A 19318-nucleotide genomic window follows, 5' to 3' on the forward strand; every position below is an offset into this window, starting at 1 on the left:
TGAATTTAAGGTCCACTCCGTGATATGGAACTCATACCCAGCACAGCTTGGTTGTCCAGGAACCTAAGACTAGAGAGGCCATGACCTAAAGTTAAACCAGATGCTACTGTTCTGCTAAAGGAACTAGCAATAAAATGACTCCTAATAACATTCTGCAATATTTGAAAATAAGCATTTTGCTCAGCCAATATCAGAGAAGCTTCCTCCTGCTGTCGATGAGCACAAATACAGAGACCCACAGCTGAACAACATGGAGAGTATGAGAATTTGGAACGCTCAATCCTATATGGGATGTCTCCATCAAGGCCCTCCCCTCAGGGGCAAAGGAGCCCTGCAGAAGAGGATGCTGAAAGAACTAAAGAGCCAGAGGGAAAGGAGGACTCCTAGGAAACAAGGCCTTCTAGATACTACAGACTGATGCACATTGACCTCAGAGACTACAGCAGCATGCACAGGACCTGCACAGAAGCCCTAAGCCAGGTAGGGTCCCAGTGCTGAGTGGGAAGTAGTCACAAACTACCATCCCTAACCAAGAGGCTATCTCCAATCAAGAACCATTCGATAATTAAAAAAAATTTTTTTTCCGAACTGAGTCTCACTGGGGATATAAACTACACCTTAGGGCAGGCCCAATGGGTATCAACAGATGGCCAACTCGAGCCAAACTCAATGACATTTCTGTAGGTTTTGTACCTCATAATGCTTTGTTTGGGCATTTATTTTTTAAGCCTTATATATTATTGATTCCAATTTTGTGATGTTATGGGATTACTGCGTGAGCAAAAGTGTGTGTTTACATCTGTATGTCATTTTCTTGTGCATTTTCCTTGTTTCTTTTTTTTCCCCCGTTTGTTTGCTTGCTGTTTGTTTCATGTTGCTATGCCTGCTAGTTTTCCTAATGAGAGAAAGTATGTCAGTTGGGGGGGGGGGTAAGGGAGTGCGGAGAATGTGGGAGGAGTTGGGAACAGGGGAAACCCTGATCAGAATATATCATATAAGAAAAACATTTATGTTCAATAATAAAAAAGTATAGATTTGAAAATATTGACCTTCTAACATATAAGACCATATAAAGGTTAAATTGAAAGCAATGTATTTGTATGTCAAGCTTGACAACAAAAAACAATACAAAACAGAAAAGAAGCTTCATAACCCTATCATTAAGCTCTGACGGCCAGGGACAGTAAGGTGGCTCAATGAGTTAAAGGTACTTGCTCGGTGGCTCATTCCCCTTTAAGAGACAACATTGTTTATGATGTCTAAAGTCTTCACTGATGCGTCACCATTGTTTGAATGGTTATGAGCGAGTTAGTGCTTGTTCCTAACAGGTTCTTTTTTTTTTTCTTAAAGCAAACAACAAAAAAAACTTTATTATTATCATTTTTTTTTTATTTCCTGTGGTTCCTCTAACTTGATAATTTTAGAAATACTAAGTTATGGAATTTTACTATCCACCCTACACCACTAGATTTTAAAGCAAATATTAAAAGAATTTTATAATCATAGCTTAACCCTAAACCTAACCCACTCCATAATCTTTCATGGTACATTCTAGTGTTATGATAAATATTTTTTTTAGTATAGATCAACCTGTATAGTTTAGAGTCTCCTGTAGCTTTTCAAAATGACAAGAAGGTGATGTTCATTTCCACATACCACATTAAGGTTACATTAGGCCAGAGGGAGCTAAACTATTAGCGGGAACATCAAAGAGATACAGGTAGAAAACAAATGAAATATTTTATACTCCACACAGGAAAATTTAGCAAGGTTATCTTCTAAGAAGAAGGAGAAGGAGGAAAAGGAAGAGGAAGAGGAGGAAGAGGAAGAGGAAGGAGAAGGAGTTGGAGAAGGAAAAGGAGAAAGAAGAGATAAAGCACCCATCCCAGAGGAGGATACCGTGAGCACTTACCACAGAGAAGGCCTATGTGTTATGGACAGTAAGGAAATCCCAGCCCCGATAGCAGCCTGAAATATCGTTCCTTCAACATCGATGCTCACAGCACTGGTGCACTCATCCAGCAATGCATACTTGGGTCTGGGAAAAAAAAACCAAACAAATAATTCAGCTCTGGAGCTGTGTCTTTCTTTGGACAACAGTCCTACCCTGACAACTATGGAAGGACTAAAGTCAACATGAACACTGTCATTTGATGCTTTCACTTTGGTTTTGAAAATTAGTTTCAAAGTATTCCAGGGCAGTTTCACCATGAAATTATTTTTATTTATCTAATTTTTAGGGTTTTTTTGAGATTATAATATAATCACATAATATAATTCCCCTTCCCATTTCCCCTCCAAGTCTGTGTACCCCATCTTGTTCTACTTCAAATTCATGGCCTCCAACATCAAATCAGTAGAAATATCTCATTTTACAGAAATGATTTCTTAGACTCGTGACTTTTTCTTTTCTAACATGTACTTGCTTGTTAATTGGACCCTGGAACCTAATCTGGAGATGGAGGTGAGGGCTGACAGATGCGAGGTTAAAGGCATTTCTTGTTTAATTAATTCATTTCTTTTCTAAAATTTCTTATTGTTATTTTATTTATTTACATTTCAAATGTTATCCCCTTTCCCAGTTTCCCCTCCAGAAACCCTCTATCCCAACCCCTCCCCCCTGCTTCTATGAGGGTGCTCCCCCACCCACCTACTCCTACCTCACCACCCCAGCATTCCCCTATGCTGGGGCATCAAGCCATTAAAGGCATTTCTAACACCCCATAGGATTGTGAAAGTCTCTAATGATCACTATACTTCCACAAGACAACAGTGAAGAAGTAGCTTTGGGGATTGGTTATTATATATCAAATACTGGTTTTCTGTGTGCTACTTATTGTTTGTGATTTTATTTAAGGAGAAAAAGGTGAAGAAAAGTATACAAGAGAAACATTTAGGTAAGTTTTTCTTTTTGTATAAAGCTCTTCTCCACATTGTTTATCGTATTTTGTGTCTTCCTTTTTAGAGTGCTTTGAGCTAAAGAAGATTTTTGAAGAAGAAAAAATGTGTATTTTATATTCTGTTGTCATAGCAACTCATAAGGAATGTAAGATGAGTCATACACGTTTGTTTCCTTGGCAGGGTTACGCTCTGTGTGTGTGTGTGTGTGTGTGTGTGTGTGTGTAAATATACCAAACAACACAGCCAGGATTGGGCACTTGAAGAACTAATACTTACAGCATTAAATGACATCATCCCTTACACTTTTGCTTCTTTTTCTGCCTTAGCTGAATCACAAATAGTGTAGGATATGTGAAGGAAGAAACCTATCCCCTCTAGACAGGATTTCCCTGGTCATTCTTTAAATATTTAAATATCATAAAGCATATTCTATTGTAATGCTTAGTATAATTTCTGACCAGAGTTCTCTGTTGTCGCCAGCTCAGATCTTTCCTATCAAAGCTCAGTATGTGTTATAATCTCATTGTCATAACCGTATTGATCCTGAGAGCATAGGAAGAGGAAATCCCTCAGCATTACCCTTTTCCTTCCCTGGTTTTAACTTTGTAATTTATTTGATTCACTTGCAAGAGCAGCCTTTTTACTATTTGTTTGTTTTCGACCTCACAGAATTCACTTGATTTTCACTCATTATCATGGTATACCTGATACATTTTACAATCACGAATACTGATTTGTCCAATACTTGAACTATTGGGATAAAATGCATTCCTTATTGGTGCCTCTTGTTCCTATTGAAGGGTTTATCTTATTAACACAGAGACATGGAAAAATGGTCACATTTGTGGTTCACTACACCACACCTCACAGGCTCTGTTGCTGATCATATTACTGAGTATTTATGGACGAAACCCAAGCCAGTTCCCAGAGATGGGTAACAGCTGGTCAGAAATGTCAGGCTACAGTGTGCCCTTGAGTCTCCTTGGAGAGAGCAGCATTTCAAAGCACAGCATGAAAAATCCAGAGTTGGTAAAATTGGGTTCAGGTTTTTTAAAGTACCCTCTATCCTTAAACTAATAATGTAAGTTTAGTATAAGTAATACATATATTAAGACATATATTAAGACAATTAGTTTTTCTCACTAAAAATCAGAGCTATACACCAAACTACATAGAATATGATTTGACTTACATGAGATTGTAAAGAAGATAAACTAATAAGAGCAGAACTGGGTATATGTAGAACATGAATGAAAAAGGGACTGAGAGCCCTTTTCCAGGTAATAAAAACATTCTCTAATTTGGATGAGACATTGAGTGAGATGAATATGTTAATGTACCTACATCTGTAAAAACGTATTGAATTATATATACTTAAATATATATACTTACTATATAATTATTATAATCAACTCTGGCCAAGCATCATATAATAACATATAGTAACAAACATATAATAACAAGGAGAGGCATATGATAGCACATGAAATATATAAGCATAAGGGATATAAATAATAAATTATGAAACACAAGAAAACAATTAAGATTACAGCCAACTGTGTGGAGTAAGACCAGGAAGAAATTTATTCAAAACATTAACATTGTTTTCTGACAGCTAATGAGATAAAGAAATTTTAAGTTCTTTTTATTTATCTGTGTTTCTTAAATAAACATATAATTGTGGTGTGTTCTTTTGATGATAAACAATGTGTGGTATCATCTCATTAAGAAACTTGTACTTAAATCTAACCAATCATTTTTCTCTAAATGCCTGCTTTTTTGAAGAATGGAAATTAGAAGAACAAGATTACAAGCAAACAGAGCAACCTAACATTTGCAGCATCCTAAATGACAAGAGTCAGTAAATTGAAACGTAGGATAGAAAAAAAATGGCTCTCAGCTGGGAAGGCTTTCCTCAGCCAAGCCTGACAGCAGGAGTTTGAGTCCAGAACTCACAAGGTGGAAGGGAAGAACTTATTTCTTGCAAATTGCCCTCTTATAAGCAGGCAAAACTCATATACACACATGCACATATCCATGCTTGCACATATACATACACACACACACACAAATTCATGCACACATACACACTGAAAAGATATATGGATGGACAGATGGATAGATAGACAATGGATAGATAGATGATATATAGGTGATAAATAATAGGTAGATAGATGCATAGTAAGATTAATAGATGGATGCTTAGAAAGATAGATAGATAGATAGATAGATAGATAGATAGATAGATAGATAGATAAAATGTAATAAGGAAATTAGGCTGAGGCAGGAGAGGGCAAAGATCCAACTTTTAGAGATTAAAATGTAATTGAGAGAACAACAAAATACAAATGTACAGAAAATATAAGTTTTCTGTAGTGCGACATGCTGCCAATCAGCTCTCGGGAGAGAAAAAATTCAGACCCTCCTCGACTGTGGCACGATCTTTTCTCTATCTGCAAAACTGATCTTGTGTTGAATAAATAGGTATACAAAGGGTTTTAGAACCCAAGATAAACTTAGACATGAAGTCACTCTGAAAGCTTCTCATTTCAGAGAAGAGCGTGACAAACAGAACAGATGAATGAGGCCAGTGTCTGGATTTCCTCCTCAGAGCTTTGGCTTAGAGTTCTTGAAGAGTCTATGAAGCTGATGTCACAGAGAAAAGCTTTATAAAAAAATGATTTCTTGTCCATGTACTGGAGGGGTCTCTTCAGGTTCCATCTCCCCACTGTTGGGCATTTTGGCTAAGGCCACCCACACTGAGTACTGGGATCCCCTCACACGCCAAGTCTCTGGGACTTCTAGAGGTTCCCCCCATCCCTTGGCAGCTGCATATTTCCATTCATTCTCCTGGGCTTCTCTCCTTCCTCCCCCCCCATTGATCCTGGCCCCCTTTCCTTACCCTCTACCCTCCCTCTATCCCCCTCTCCATCCCTCCCTCTGTCTCCTATGATTATCTTGTTCCCCCCTTCTAAGTGGGATTGAAGCATGCACACTTGGGCCTTCTAGTTAAACTTCTTAGGGTCTGTGGGTAGTATCGACAGTACTCAGTACTTTTCAGCTATTAACCACTTATCAGTGAGTACATACCATGAACGTCTTTTTGGGTCTGGATTACCTCAAGACAGTGACCCCAGGGGATGGGGCCACTCACCCATTTTCAAAATTTTGGACCCAGAATTGTTCCTGTTTTAAAGAAATACAGGGACAAAAATGGATCGGAGACTGAAAGGAAGGCCATTTAAGTGACCGGCTCTACTTGAGATCCATCCACCCCATGGACAGGGACCAAGCCCTGACATTATTACTGATGCTGTGTGGTGCTTGCAGACAGGAGCCTGGCATGGCTGTCCTCTGAGAGGCTCCACCAGTAGTTGACTGAGACAGATGCAGATACTTACAGCCAACTACTGGATTGAAGCCGGGGACTCCTATGGAAGAGTTAGGAGAATGACTGAAGGAGCTGAAGAGGATGGCAACCCCATAGGAAGAACTAACTAACCCGAACACCTGGGAGTCCCAGAGACCAGGCCACCAATCAAGGGGCATACATAGGCTGGTCCATGGCCTCCAGCACATATGTAGTAGAGAACTGCATTGTGTGGGAGAGGCTGAGCCTAATCCTGTAGAGACTTGATATCCTGGGAAATGGTATGGGGTTGGGGGGAGCACCCTCTCAGAGGCAAAGGTGATGGGGAGGGGGTGAAGAACTCTGGGAGGGGGCAACATTTGGGATGAAAGTATATAGAATAATTAATCAAAAATTATTTCTTGTTTCTCAATTTTTCTGAGTTCACTAAGATGTGTGCGAGCACATTCTTTTTTTCCACTAATTGTAACTCTCAACAGCCGAGGAAGGAAAATTAGATTAAGAGACTACTTAAACTTGATTTGGATCCAACTGAATAATTCTGGTGCTTTATTTATAATTAATTATAAATGGAGTACTATAAAATAATGTATTTGTGGTATAATTATTGATAATATATTTCAGAGAATCTGATTTAGATCCAATTTAACAATTCAGAGAAATCCCCAAATGTGCAGCAGCAACTGGTTTAACCAGTTTTGCAGCAGTTACGTATTCTTCCCATTTTAGAACACATAAAATTTAATCTAGCACTCCAGTCCTTTATCTGCATTACCCAATAGAAAGTAGCTAAACACAAAAACACCTGGAGAATCTAATATAAAAGTAAGCAAACCTGAAAGTAAAGATTTTACACACCTTTCGTAAGATATAGTTTTTACAACATGCTGTTCGGTCCCTCTGTCTTCTCCTATCTTTGGTTTTAAAATGCCTTATGGATTTATTGAGACCCTGTCATTTACTTGTATGTATGTGTGTGAGCGTGTGTTTGAGCGTGTGTGCCATGGTGTGTTTGCAAGGCAGAAGACAATGTGCAATCATTGCTGAGTTTCTCCTTCCTCCACACGGATCTAGGACAGCGGTTCCCAATCTGTGGTTTGTGATCCCCTTGGGGGAGGGACACATATCAGATATTTATATTATGATTCAGAACAGTAGCAAAATTACACTTATGAAGGAGCAACACACTAATTTTATAGCTGGGAGTCCCCACGGCATGAGGAACTATACCAGGTGGCAACCTGAGGACGGTCTAGGTGCTCATTGGTGGAAGCATCTCTACCCACTGAGCCGTCTGTCCAGTCTCCCAGTCAGAAGTTATCTAACCTGAGATGAGACTGCTGCATCCTGCTGAGTACTGTCCTGTTCTATCGGTAATGACTATGGTTCCCTGAACGCAGTGCACTTACTTATGGTAAAACATCCGTGCCATCCCCATTCTCTGCTTCTCTCCTCCTGAAAGGACATCTTTCCAGTCCATGACCGCATCCCAGCCTAGAAAATAAAAGCACACAAACAGATAAACACACAGGTCGTAGATACTCGTCGACATGTTACCACATCCTATTCTGGACGAGTGATGCCTGGCTTGTTTTGATTGAAAATAGGAGGAGCCTTCTATTTTGTAGAGCACATGGATAGGCCTGAGAGTCAGGTGTATGAGGATTTTATTTTAAATACGATATTGAGAGTAGTAATTCCTCACACTGATACATGTCTTGAGAGTAGTAACGCTGCCACCAATAAAGCACGGTTGTTACTCGGTCTGTTCAAAGGGTTGATGCACATGTGCTGATTTTTTTGAGGGTGGCGGGAGAAAAGGTCTAATAATTTGCATAGGACAACTGCAAAGCCCCAAAGCCGTGTGAGAGGAACTGAGTTAAACAGTCCCCACAAGCCTGGTACTTTATGCAAGTCTTTTTTTAAATCATTCTACAGGTTATAAGACAGTTGCTTTTATTTGCATTTTATGAGTGGGTGATCCAAAACTCATGGAGAAATAGAAACATCTGAGCTATAGCTATCTCTCAGAGCTAGAGTCTACATTTAGGTTTATTTAATGTTTTCACAGTTTATGCAGCCAATCTCTTAAAACATTTCAATGACCGACTGCTTAATATCAATTTGCAAAGCAAGCATATCATAACTATATGTGTATCTCTCTATCCTATATGAAAAAATACCAGAAAAATTTAAATGAGAATCTATGTTTCAGATTGTCAGATTGTTCAGTGTCATATATTATGGCTGCACTTCTGAAAATGTGCAGACACACCCCAGGCACTCATCTGGGAGTGGAATTTTGAGAGTTTTATTTTTCAGGTTAACACTTTTGCAATATTTGAATTTTTAAAAATGACTATTTTACATAATCAACTAGAAAAGATTACTTAACAAAACCACAGTTCTGCAGAATCCGTTTTTCAGAGGAGAAAATGACTGCTCCCACCTGACAAACACTAAAGGTAACATTTCCACGTCTTCAGTGTTCCGGGTCTAATTCTCCCATTGGAGAAGGGATATGCCTCTCCTTCTCCCTTAGCTGCCTGTCCTCATTATTAACCTTTCTAAGTAAACCTGTCTTTAGGATGCAGGAAGACATAGAATCTTTATTGTTTTATTATTGTGGCATCTGAAAAAAATGACCAGATCAATTACTTAAATCTCTTGCAAATTAAAAGGAAGAATATGGGTTTATCTTTCAGCATACAAAAGGTCAGAACCTTCGACAGAAGAATGACGTATGTTGTTAAATCAGGATCCAGCTTGATGTTTTTAAGGTTTTCTTCCTTTAGGAACTGTTATAAAATTTATTCCATGTTTTAGAAAGTGTAAACTTAAACCAGGCTCAGTGTAACACGCCTGCAATCCTGGGACAGGAGCAAGGGCAGGAGGATCACCAGGTGGGGGCCAGCCTGGGCTATGCGGAGATACTCTGTCTCAAAAAAAAAAAGCCTGAATTTATGAATAAGATACTAAACAAAGCAGGAAGATGAAAATTATAAAGAACAAGGATGGGAAGGCTATTTTTAAGGATACATCTTATGTTATTTTTAAAATTTGAAAAAGTGGTGGCATATGCCTTTAATCCCAGCACTTGGGAACCAGAGGCAGGCGGATTTTCGAGTTTGAGGCCAACCTAGTCTACAGAGTGAGTTCCAGGACAGCCAGGGCTACACAGAGAAACCCTGTCTCGAAAAAAACCAAAAAGAGAGAGAGACAGAGTCAGAGACAGAGACAGAGACAGAGAGACAGAGAGAGAGAGAGAAAGTCTGGAAGTGTTCTGTGTTTCAAACTTTAACAAGCAAACACAATAAAAGTAACATTTAAAGTAATGCAGGGTGGGAAAAAATCTAGGAGGAGTTAGGGGGGTGAGAGAAGTGAGGGTCAGGCAGACAGAGTAGACGATCCTGCAATTGAGAGCCCACGCTGCTCTTGCATGGGACCTGAGTTTGGTTCCCAGCACCCATGATAAGTGGCTCTCTGTCACCTGTGCCATCAATTCCAAGTGACCCAATGCTTGGCACCTGTTCTCATGTGCCCTTACCTCCCTACGCACATCTGCAGAATTAGAAGTAAATCTTTAAAAAAAAAAAATCAACACAGTAGTATCTAGAGTGAAAGACTTTAGCATTATTTGCCATTGACAACATCAGGTTGATCTCTTCAGAGGGCCCACTGTTAGAAATTATTTAAAAACAGATCTTTATAAGACTATATTGAAACCTAAAAATGCTGTCTTGCTTCTGAGGAAAAAAATGTTGAAATAATACTTTTCTGTGGTCAAGCTTTATAGTAATTATGAAATGCAACTGATGACTTGAGGAACAGATTTAGATTGTAGCGGCAGGAAAGATGGCGCTGGTGAGAAGGGTTTGTTCCCTGCGCTGCCAGAACAGAACATTAGAGAAAAGCCATTTTCAGTCAAAGTAAAGTTAATGTTTACATGTTTTAATTAACTGCACCCTTTGTTCTGCTAAACCCGGAGGGTTCCATCAGCATCCCTGGCTACAGCCACCATGCCTGATGCTCATTTACAGAGACCACGACAGCTAACCCAGCTAACCGGAACCGGCTTTCCCTGCTTCCTGAAGATGCGTACATTTCCCAGCCGTGTCTCTCTGTAGCTGCTCTATTCTTTCCTACTTTGGAACCTGTTTATGGGAATGAAACATAGTTTCCCCTGCCCATCCCCCGTTCTTTGCTAAGCAAAGAGTCAGCTAATCTAAATAATTCCAATAGGCTTCTTCCAAAGGAATCTATACACTAATATCTGTAAGCATTTTTCTGCATTGCTTAGATGCTTCATTTTTAGAGATTAAGTAAAATTAGTTTGTTAGGAAAGATGTACATACTTGTGTGAAATTAAGTAATAGTTCTTATGTCTGAAAAGCTAGGAGACATAAGTACATCAGAACACAAGCTGTGCCTGGTGTTAAGACTTTTAGACTTAAATCTGTGTTTCAGTTCTGTTCTACCTGCGGTATGGGAACATGTAAGTGTGCAGGAAGCACCCTGATTTAATCTGCTTAATGGAGAGAACAAAGCATCATCAATAGGCTTCCATGAATATTGAACAAAATGAGATATAATTGTTGAATATGGTGTATTCTGTGCAGAAAAACTCAAAACACCATAACTGGTCCTACTATATTCCTAAGGTCCAGAGACTCTTTTTATTTATGGGAAAAAGAACAAATGAACTTTGTTATGTGTCCAAGGCAAGGAGGTATTAAACTCTAGGCTTCGCACACCTTAAAAATAGTTCTAGAATGTCATGTCTTCTAAAAAATAATAGAATATTTCACGTTTATTTTAAATTTCTATTTTGATTACTGGACTCCAAACTTATTAATCTTCCCATAATATGTGGAATTTGTACTGTCCAAGTATTCTGAAATTGAGAATGGATTGGCCACATGACACTAAAGGAAAATCTGCTTCCGTTCAGGAGAAGACATCATAAAGAGAAATATGGTGATGTCTTTCCTGCCAGTTTCATTTGCTTCCTGAAAGGATCAGGTTACGATTAATGTGTACTTGTTAGGCACGTGACACCTCAGCAAATGCTACATATAGTTTCATTTAATGTTCACAGAAACACTGAAAAACTGTATCCCCGTTTTACCATTGAGGACACAGAAAGCAACGCTAATTAAGATTTGATCCTTTAACTCTGAGTCCAAAGCCAATATTCTCAAGCATCTACCACACTTTTCTTTTCTTTCTCCCCCAAAATAATGTAATTAGGCTGGGAAACAGTGCATGAGATAGATCCAGGCATGCACAATTTAACCTAGAATCCTGGCTTGCTCTCTAGGTGGTTTTCTGTGCTATAATGTCATATGAGTTACCAAAACATCCGAGAGCAAAGCTATTAGGAAATAACTGGATCAAAAGCTCCTATGCAGGTATATTCCCACTATGTCATATATGTCTTATTCTAAAGGAACCTACAAGTAAGGGTTCTGTAATTTCTTATTTGTTGTCTAAATGTGTATATGTGTATATGTGTGTGCGTGCGTGTGTGTGTGTGTGTGTGTGTGTGTGTGTGTGTGTTAGAAAGATTGTGGGACTAAAAACGAACAAGTTGTGTGAGATCCACTTCCAAAAACTTCTTTTAATGTAAACCAAGAGAGCTTGGCAAGCGAATAGTTCCTCATAGACTTTGCATCCATCTAGAATGTCAGTGAACTCAGGATACTTGTACATTTAAATATCAAGGTCTTTAGACACTAGATGTGGTGTTATGGTTACGCTGTAAAAGTACTGTAGTGTGCTGTATAAAACACAACACAAGTAAAACCAAGATATCGATAATGGGAAAATCATAAACCTCTACTTACATGCTTATGGTCTAATAATCTCATATATTCAAATGAAATCACAGACTTCATAGACACCTGGGACAGCCGTCACTATTGTCAACTTGACTGGAGTTAGAGCTGCCCACTGTGGGGGTGGCGTGTGGATTGACTGACAGAGAAGATCTGGCATGAAGCTCAAGAAGGACAGAGAGGGGGAAGGAGAAAGCCAGCAGCTTTCCCAGCTAAGAGTATTACCATCCTCTACACCACGACAGTCTGACACCTATGAGCCATCAGCAACAAGGTAAACCTACCTGTAGGCTGTTTCTCTTGGGTATCTGGGCATCTGGTAACTAATACCACCTAAGTTTATTTATTTAATTAAATGATTCTTTTTTTTTTTTTTTTGAGTCAAAGTTTTGATGTAACCCAGGCTAGTCCCAAACTTGTGGCACAGAGGACGGTGGCTTTGAGTTCCGGTTCCTCTCACCTCTATGTCCCAAGTGCTAAGATGACTGATACACGCTATCACACACAACCCAGACATGCCTTGTATATAAAGTTAAACCACATTTAAAAAATAATGGCACAGTCTACCTCCTTCTCTTTGAACGATGTGGTAAAGGTGGACGCTGTGCAGAATATGTTCTAGGTCTTGGTCTGTATAACCTTTCTCACGCATGTCATCCACAGAGTCGGGATAAATGACTTGATCCCGGAGACTTCCAAGAGACATGTATGGCCTAGAAAACACCAAGCACATGTGTAAAAGGTTATGTTAACTTATCCAGGGTGACATCCAGATGTCTGGAATACAGCAGACTTTAAATACTCAATTTATAGGATATTATGTTTCTTGGACAGACTTCAAAATAATATGTGGCTTATGAAAAATTAGTGAGATATCCACGTAGGAAAGTTTTGATAAGAAACCATTTGATATTTTCTATAGAAAAAATACTTTGTTTTACCTCTGTGTTGGCTATTCTTGTCAACTTAACTAAATCCAGAACCAACAAAAACCCAGTGTCTGTGCACAGCAGTGGCGAGCTTCCTTTTGTGATTAAAACATTTGAAGTGGGAAGACACACTTTCAATCTTGATCTTTTGAGGTGGGAAGATCCATCTTTATTCTGGGCTAAGCCTTCTAGTGACATCCTATATAAAGGACAGGGAAAGAGCTTGTTCGCTGTCTTTGCTGGCTTGCTCTATACTCACTAGCAGGTCTATTCCTTCACTGGCATAGAGCCTACTTCTTCAGGGTTGCAGTGTACATTGAAGACCAGCTGAGACATCCAATCTTGTACACTGAACAACAACTGGATTATTGGACTTTCTGTTGGTAGACAGGCATTGTTGGACTAGCTGGACCACAGCCTGCATACCACTCTAATAAATCCCCTTTATATATTTTCTTTTTTAATTAAATAATTTCTTAATTAAATCAATATATCTTTTATCATTGACCTATCTCCTATCTATCTATCTATCTATCTATCTGTCTGTCTATCTATCTATCTATCTATCTATCTATCTATCTTTGTTCCATCAGTTCTGTTCATCTAGAAAACTCTGACTAGTACAAGCATATTTGATAACGACTGCTTCTGAACATCTAAGATTATTTGCATTAAACACAAAACCTCGAGTTTTTACAGCAATGTAAACAAATAAACCGAAAGGCAAGGTATTAATAAGAAAATGTAAATTAAAATGACATCGATTTTCTTGTTCATCAGATAGGCAAAAATTCAACAGCTTGATAATTCTATCAGCTGACTGGCCCATAGGGAAAACAGATGTCCCCATACAATGCTGACAATCCAACCTCCTGGGGGGAACCGTGGCACACTGACATGCCATTTGCTTTTTGACTCACTTCTGGGAATTTTCTTGATGATACGCTCCTAAAAAAAAAAACCAAAACGCTCCAAAGGAAAACTTGTCTAAGCCTACCTATTACAGTGCAAATTGTAGTGCAAACCAGGCAAAAGGACCGGCAGAGAGAATCCTTGAGTCAACTGTCTAGAGCTACTACTGTGCTCGCTACAGCAAGCAGGCAGGCACACAAGAAGTCATACAGAGTGAGTTCTGTGACCATCATTCAGCTCAAAAGGAAAATGTGAAGGCAGACCAGGATCAAGATGTCTCAAAGGCAGCCTGACAGGCTGACTGTGGAAGATACCTGTCCTTGCCAAGGGCGGCCTGCTGTGGGGAGATTACAGGTATACCTGGCCTCTATCCACTAGATGTCAGTAGCATCTTCTCAAACGTGATCACAAATTGTCTACAAGTCTCCCCAGGGGGACAGATATCCCTAGGTGACAAAGCTGCCCCTAGCTGAGAACCACAGGTAGACAGTATGTTACCTTCTATGAAAAGAAAATAAAGGAGCACATAAATACATAAATTTGGTTACATCTATGGAAGGAAACAGGGAAAATGAGACAGAAACTAAGGAGAAGGTCACCCAAGGAGGTGAAACAGATAGAGTAGAACAGAGAGAAAAAAACCTTTCTCAACATCTCCCTCCCTCCCTCCCTTTGTCCCTCCCTCCCTCCTTCTCTCCTTCCTTCCTTCTTTCCTTCTTTCTTTCATTCCTTCCTTCCTTCCTTCCTTTTCCTTCTTTCCTCCATTCCTCTCTCTTTCCTTTTCTTTTTTCTTTTTGGAGACAGAGTCTTACTATGTAGCTCTAGCTGGCCCGACACTATCTTTGTAGACCAGGCTGACCTCAAACTCATGGAGATCTGCCTGTTGCTGTCTCTGAAGTGCTGGGGTTAAAGGGGTGTGTGTGCCACATCTTTTCAATAGAAGTTTTGATTTCATAGTCACGTTAAAATGTTACTATTTGAAAAATGCAATTAACTAAACAATTAACTGAAAAGCAAGAAACTAGATGTTGTTTATAAGTATCATATAGATAAGATGACCTCAGAGGAAAGGAGGAGGCTAGAGATGGAATAAAATTATTTAACTTAAGTAACTTTGGCTACGTAGCCTCAATTAATTTAAAAAATGAACAAAAACAGTTTCCTAGTTCCACTCCCATCTGGAATATCTGAAAGCCACCCTTTCAGAAGGTCTGATCCTGTAGGCAGTATGGCTGATTTATTTTTGCTTACATAGCAAGCAGTCTAACTACTGCAACACCTTCCTGCCTTACCTCTGACCCTTCACACAACCGTAAACTAATAATAGCTTGGCCGGCAAGTCCCACATTATGAGAGGATGACTCTCCATTGCTTCACACCTTCTGGTGACTTGTGGTAGCAGCAGTGGAAACTAACACAGGCAGCAACTTCATGAACCCTGGACATCCTGAGTGGCTCAGTGAGGAACATCAGGCTATCCTAGCTGAGAGTCTGCCTTATACAGATAGCAAGGGCTAGCCTCGGCAGCTCATCAGCTAAAAGCACTGGTTGCTCTTGCAGCGGAGCCACAGTTGGTTCCCAGCACCCACACAGCGGTTCATGAATTCTCAATTCTCCATGGCCAGGGTCAGACAGTGTCACCTGGCTGCTCTGTGCAGCTGGTCTGTTTTCTGTCTGCATTGATTTGCCTATTCTGGATGTTCCAAATGCACAGACTCACACAATGTGTACCTTCTTGTGCTTGGCTTGCTCCTAACGGACAAGCGTGTTTAAGAATGTGCCAAGCTCCTTTCTAGGGCTGAATCGTATGATAACATTATATTGTGGGTGAGTGGCATATTTGCGTCACCTATTCATCTATTGAAGGCCATTTCAGTGTTTCCTTCTTTGGGGTATGATGCATATTGGGTATAAACCAGTAAATGGAATTGTGGGGGCAAAGAACTGTCTAGGCAACTGCCAGGCTGCTTTCCAAAACAGCTGAACCATTTCCAGTCACGTTTCCACCATATGTCAGAGGTTTCTCTATTTCGTTACTTTCTTTTTCTATCTAAACACACTTTCTTTGCAGCAGAACCACAGTCCATGTTCATTTGCTTATGTAATCATCTTAGGCAATCGCATGCACAAGGATCTTAAATTCACATTCACGAGTAAGAACAGTAGCATTGGTATAAAGTAGGGCCACTGAGCGGCTGTCGCAGGGTGCTCACTAACTACTTGGGGCCTTAGGAAAGGGAACGTTCACTGCCTTTAAATTTGTGCTAGATACAACTTAGCACAGATCAGTGTATCTAGACGTCCTTCCACTTTCGCCTGAAGCGTAGATGTTAATGCAAAGAGCAGTCCTGTCATGTGGCACAGTCAAGATTACAATGATAAAACCACAGCTCCGCATCCACTCTGTGAGCGCTGCTAAAGGCAACGCCTCACAAAGGGCTAGTAGTTTATGACGTCATCATTTACATCCATGTTTCAGAATGCGTCCTGTGCTTTATGCTGTACAGTATAGAGCCATGGTTGTGATGATGAGCTATGGAGAGGGGGTTCTGGGATATGCCCCCACTCTCATGACTCTAAACTTGACCTAACTTGTTTGTAACGTCACTAATTTCATTCTGTTTATCATGAGTACAGGACAAGGCAGCTGAACTAAGTACTGTGGTGAGACTGTTTATAGCACAGGCATGTAGGAAGGCGCTCTTTTCTCTTGAGTTCTCTAAGTGAAAGCGAAACTTAAAGGAGCCACAGAGGTGTAGTTTATTGAGGCAGTGCTTGCCTTCTGCCCAGTGCTGGTTGATCCTCGGCACTGAAAAAAAGTCTTGTGAAAACAACAAGAAGTGAATGTGAAATAACTACCCTTCATCAGAGAATTGTCTGCTAGCTTTTATCCTATAGTAAATTTTATTAGACGTAACATGTTAAATGGATAATAGGCTTCTGCATAGACTTTAAAGATAGATCCTGTTGAGTATGAAAAAAAAAAAACACTTCAAGTTTATCTAGATCCTTTCTTTTGGTAACATCTAGCTCACTGATGCAGTTTATAGGGCTTCAAACGACCCAAAATACTTAGAAACATCAGATGTCTTCATTATTATAGAAGCAGGGTAAACCTGTAACTTCACCAAAATACTTAGTACTTGATATCTTAATATTTTAGTATTAATTTCTTAATACTGTATTTTTAATATAGCACTCAGATCAAGAATTAATAATTATATTAGTTAATATATTTATACATTATTTTATATATTTATAATGCTTATAAATTTTTAAATCACATATTGGAAATAATTTTTATATATTTATACAATAAATATATATTATATAATTATAAATAACACTACATTGTAATAAAAATTAAATAACTAAATTTGAGAAACAGCTAATTTTCTGTGGTGGGCAGATGAAGAAAAATAATTACAGTTTCATAATGCTTAATTTCCTATTTAGTTTTCAAGGCTCTAGTAGAAATATGTGAAATACATACATACTCCTGAAATAATTTTTGCTCCTCCTGGGAAGGAATTTAGCAACAAATTGTAATTATTTTTCTGTGAAATCTTACATATACATTTATTTAAACAACCATTAACTCTCATAATAAGAATATTCAAGATGAAATCCATCCCCAATAATTATATTATTACAAACATTTTAGCTATTTTAAAAATTTGCACTGTGTTCTCATTTTTCTGTGCTAACATTGAACTATCAGATATTTATTTTTTGATACAATTTATTGTTTGTTAGAGTGTTCTGGTTTTTGATTATTCTATATTTGAAACAAAGGAAGAAAAAAAAAGGGAGAACACTGAAAAGAATAATTCCTACCATTGTGCTCAGGATAACAATAACCTAAAATGCTAAATATTTCCTAAGTTAAGGACAAATAAAATAATTCAAGCTCTAAATAAATTAAAGCAACAAAAATGATATAAATAAACAGAAGATGAAAAATTTTAAATTATATAGTTTAACTGGACAATACTGATACAAATCCAACAATACTTTTAACTAAGCTATGGGGAGTGTACAGTTGAAGAGTTATGTTCTATTCCTTTGTCTGTTTGGCCAGAAAGATGGTGGAGCAAATCACAAATACTTGCCGTCAATCATAGAAAATTGCACAGGTTGAACCAGTCATGTCACTGTGCTTTCTCATGCACAGCAAGCTCAAGATTTATATTTCGAATGCATAATATCATTCCTAATATTCTTGTGGATTTTAGCAAATTTAGAGCTACTCAACTCAAAAGAGATATTTAGTATTACGAAAATTATGTCATTCGACTTTTTGCACCCAGTACTTATAAAGCAAGGGAGCAGCCTCAGTCTACTGAGCCCTCTTCACTGCTTCAGAAATTTCCTTTAAAAAAAAAGAACTGTTAATTGACAGTTATTTATCCATCACAAAGAGGATTAGGCAACACACCCAGCGCAAGTAACAAAACAGACAGATGGTTCACAGTGTAAGATGCCGGGCAGATTTGGAATGGAATGGAAATCAGTCAGTCAGTCAGTCAGTTCTGGGGTAAAGCTCCTTAGGGCATGTGTGCACTCAACCAGCCTGCAGCCCTGGATCCAACGCCAGCACTACTCACCCTCAGGAAGTTTGATTAACACAATCCTTATAGTGGCATTCCTTCTCTTGTTTTGCTAAAGTTTTATTTCCCCAGGCTCAAGAGTTATAGATGGGTAGAATTTATACACAGTTTGATTTATGACCACAGGAGGACTAAATCTTTCTCAGATTGTTTGATGTACTATAGGGACATGTGGTTTTCAGGAGTAGGAAAATCTGTTAACACGTCTCTCCTGAGAGGTTTATTCTAAGTAAGAAGAATGAGAGAAGGGACATTTGAATTATTGTATGGTAGGTTGCTGAGAAGAGTATGAGGCACACAGATGGTCCTCGGGATTGGTTAACTAAAGCACCATAAAGAAAGGAGAGGCTGCCAGTCTGCCATGCTTTCCTGCCTCGACATTTCCTATAGGCTCTCCAAAGGCCCATCTTCTCCAAAGTCCCATCTCTCAGTTTCCCATTTTGATGACTGCTAGTGTGATGTTAAGAGTTGATTACCTAGGAAACTCAATAAACACATGCAATTCTGGCTTTGGGGGCTGTGACAGTGGCAGGTAGACAGAACCTCACCAAGGCATAAGCGAGCGAGTAATGGGTCATGGATTAGCAGAGACATGAAAGCAAGAATAAAGGGTCATAAGCTTATCCTCAGAAGCCTGGCAAGAAGAGAAAACACACCAAGAATTGACAAAATGATTCAGGAAGCTGCTTCTTGCGAGTCAGGAGAGCTGACCAGCAGGGGCTGATGGGCGTCAGCTGCCTGATTAAGAAGTGCAGTGAC

At 39.1% G+C, this 19318-nt stretch overlaps 1 protein-coding gene across 1 annotated transcript in view; it reads right to left on the minus strand.

Annotated features, from left to right (window-relative positions):
• The window catches only part of Abcd2 (ATP binding cassette subfamily D member 2), a 44495-nt gene that overhangs the window by 4946 nt on the left and 20231 nt on the right, over positions 1–19318 (minus strand). The window contains exons 7-9 of the mRNA XM_052161288.1: positions 12676–12821; positions 7681–7765; positions 1913–2038 (exon numbers count right to left, since the gene is read on the minus strand). Coding sequence (XP_052017248.1) covers positions 1913–2038; positions 7681–7765; positions 12676–12821 — 357 coding nt within the window. The remainder of the gene's footprint in view (positions 1–1912; positions 2039–7680; positions 7766–12675; positions 12822–19318) is intronic.

This window comes from Apodemus sylvaticus, chromosome 17 (genome assembly GCF_947179515.1).
Source record: "Apodemus sylvaticus chromosome 17, mApoSyl1.1, whole genome shotgun sequence".
NCBI classification, from domain to species: Eukaryota; Metazoa; Chordata; class Mammalia; order Rodentia; family Muridae; genus Apodemus; species Apodemus sylvaticus.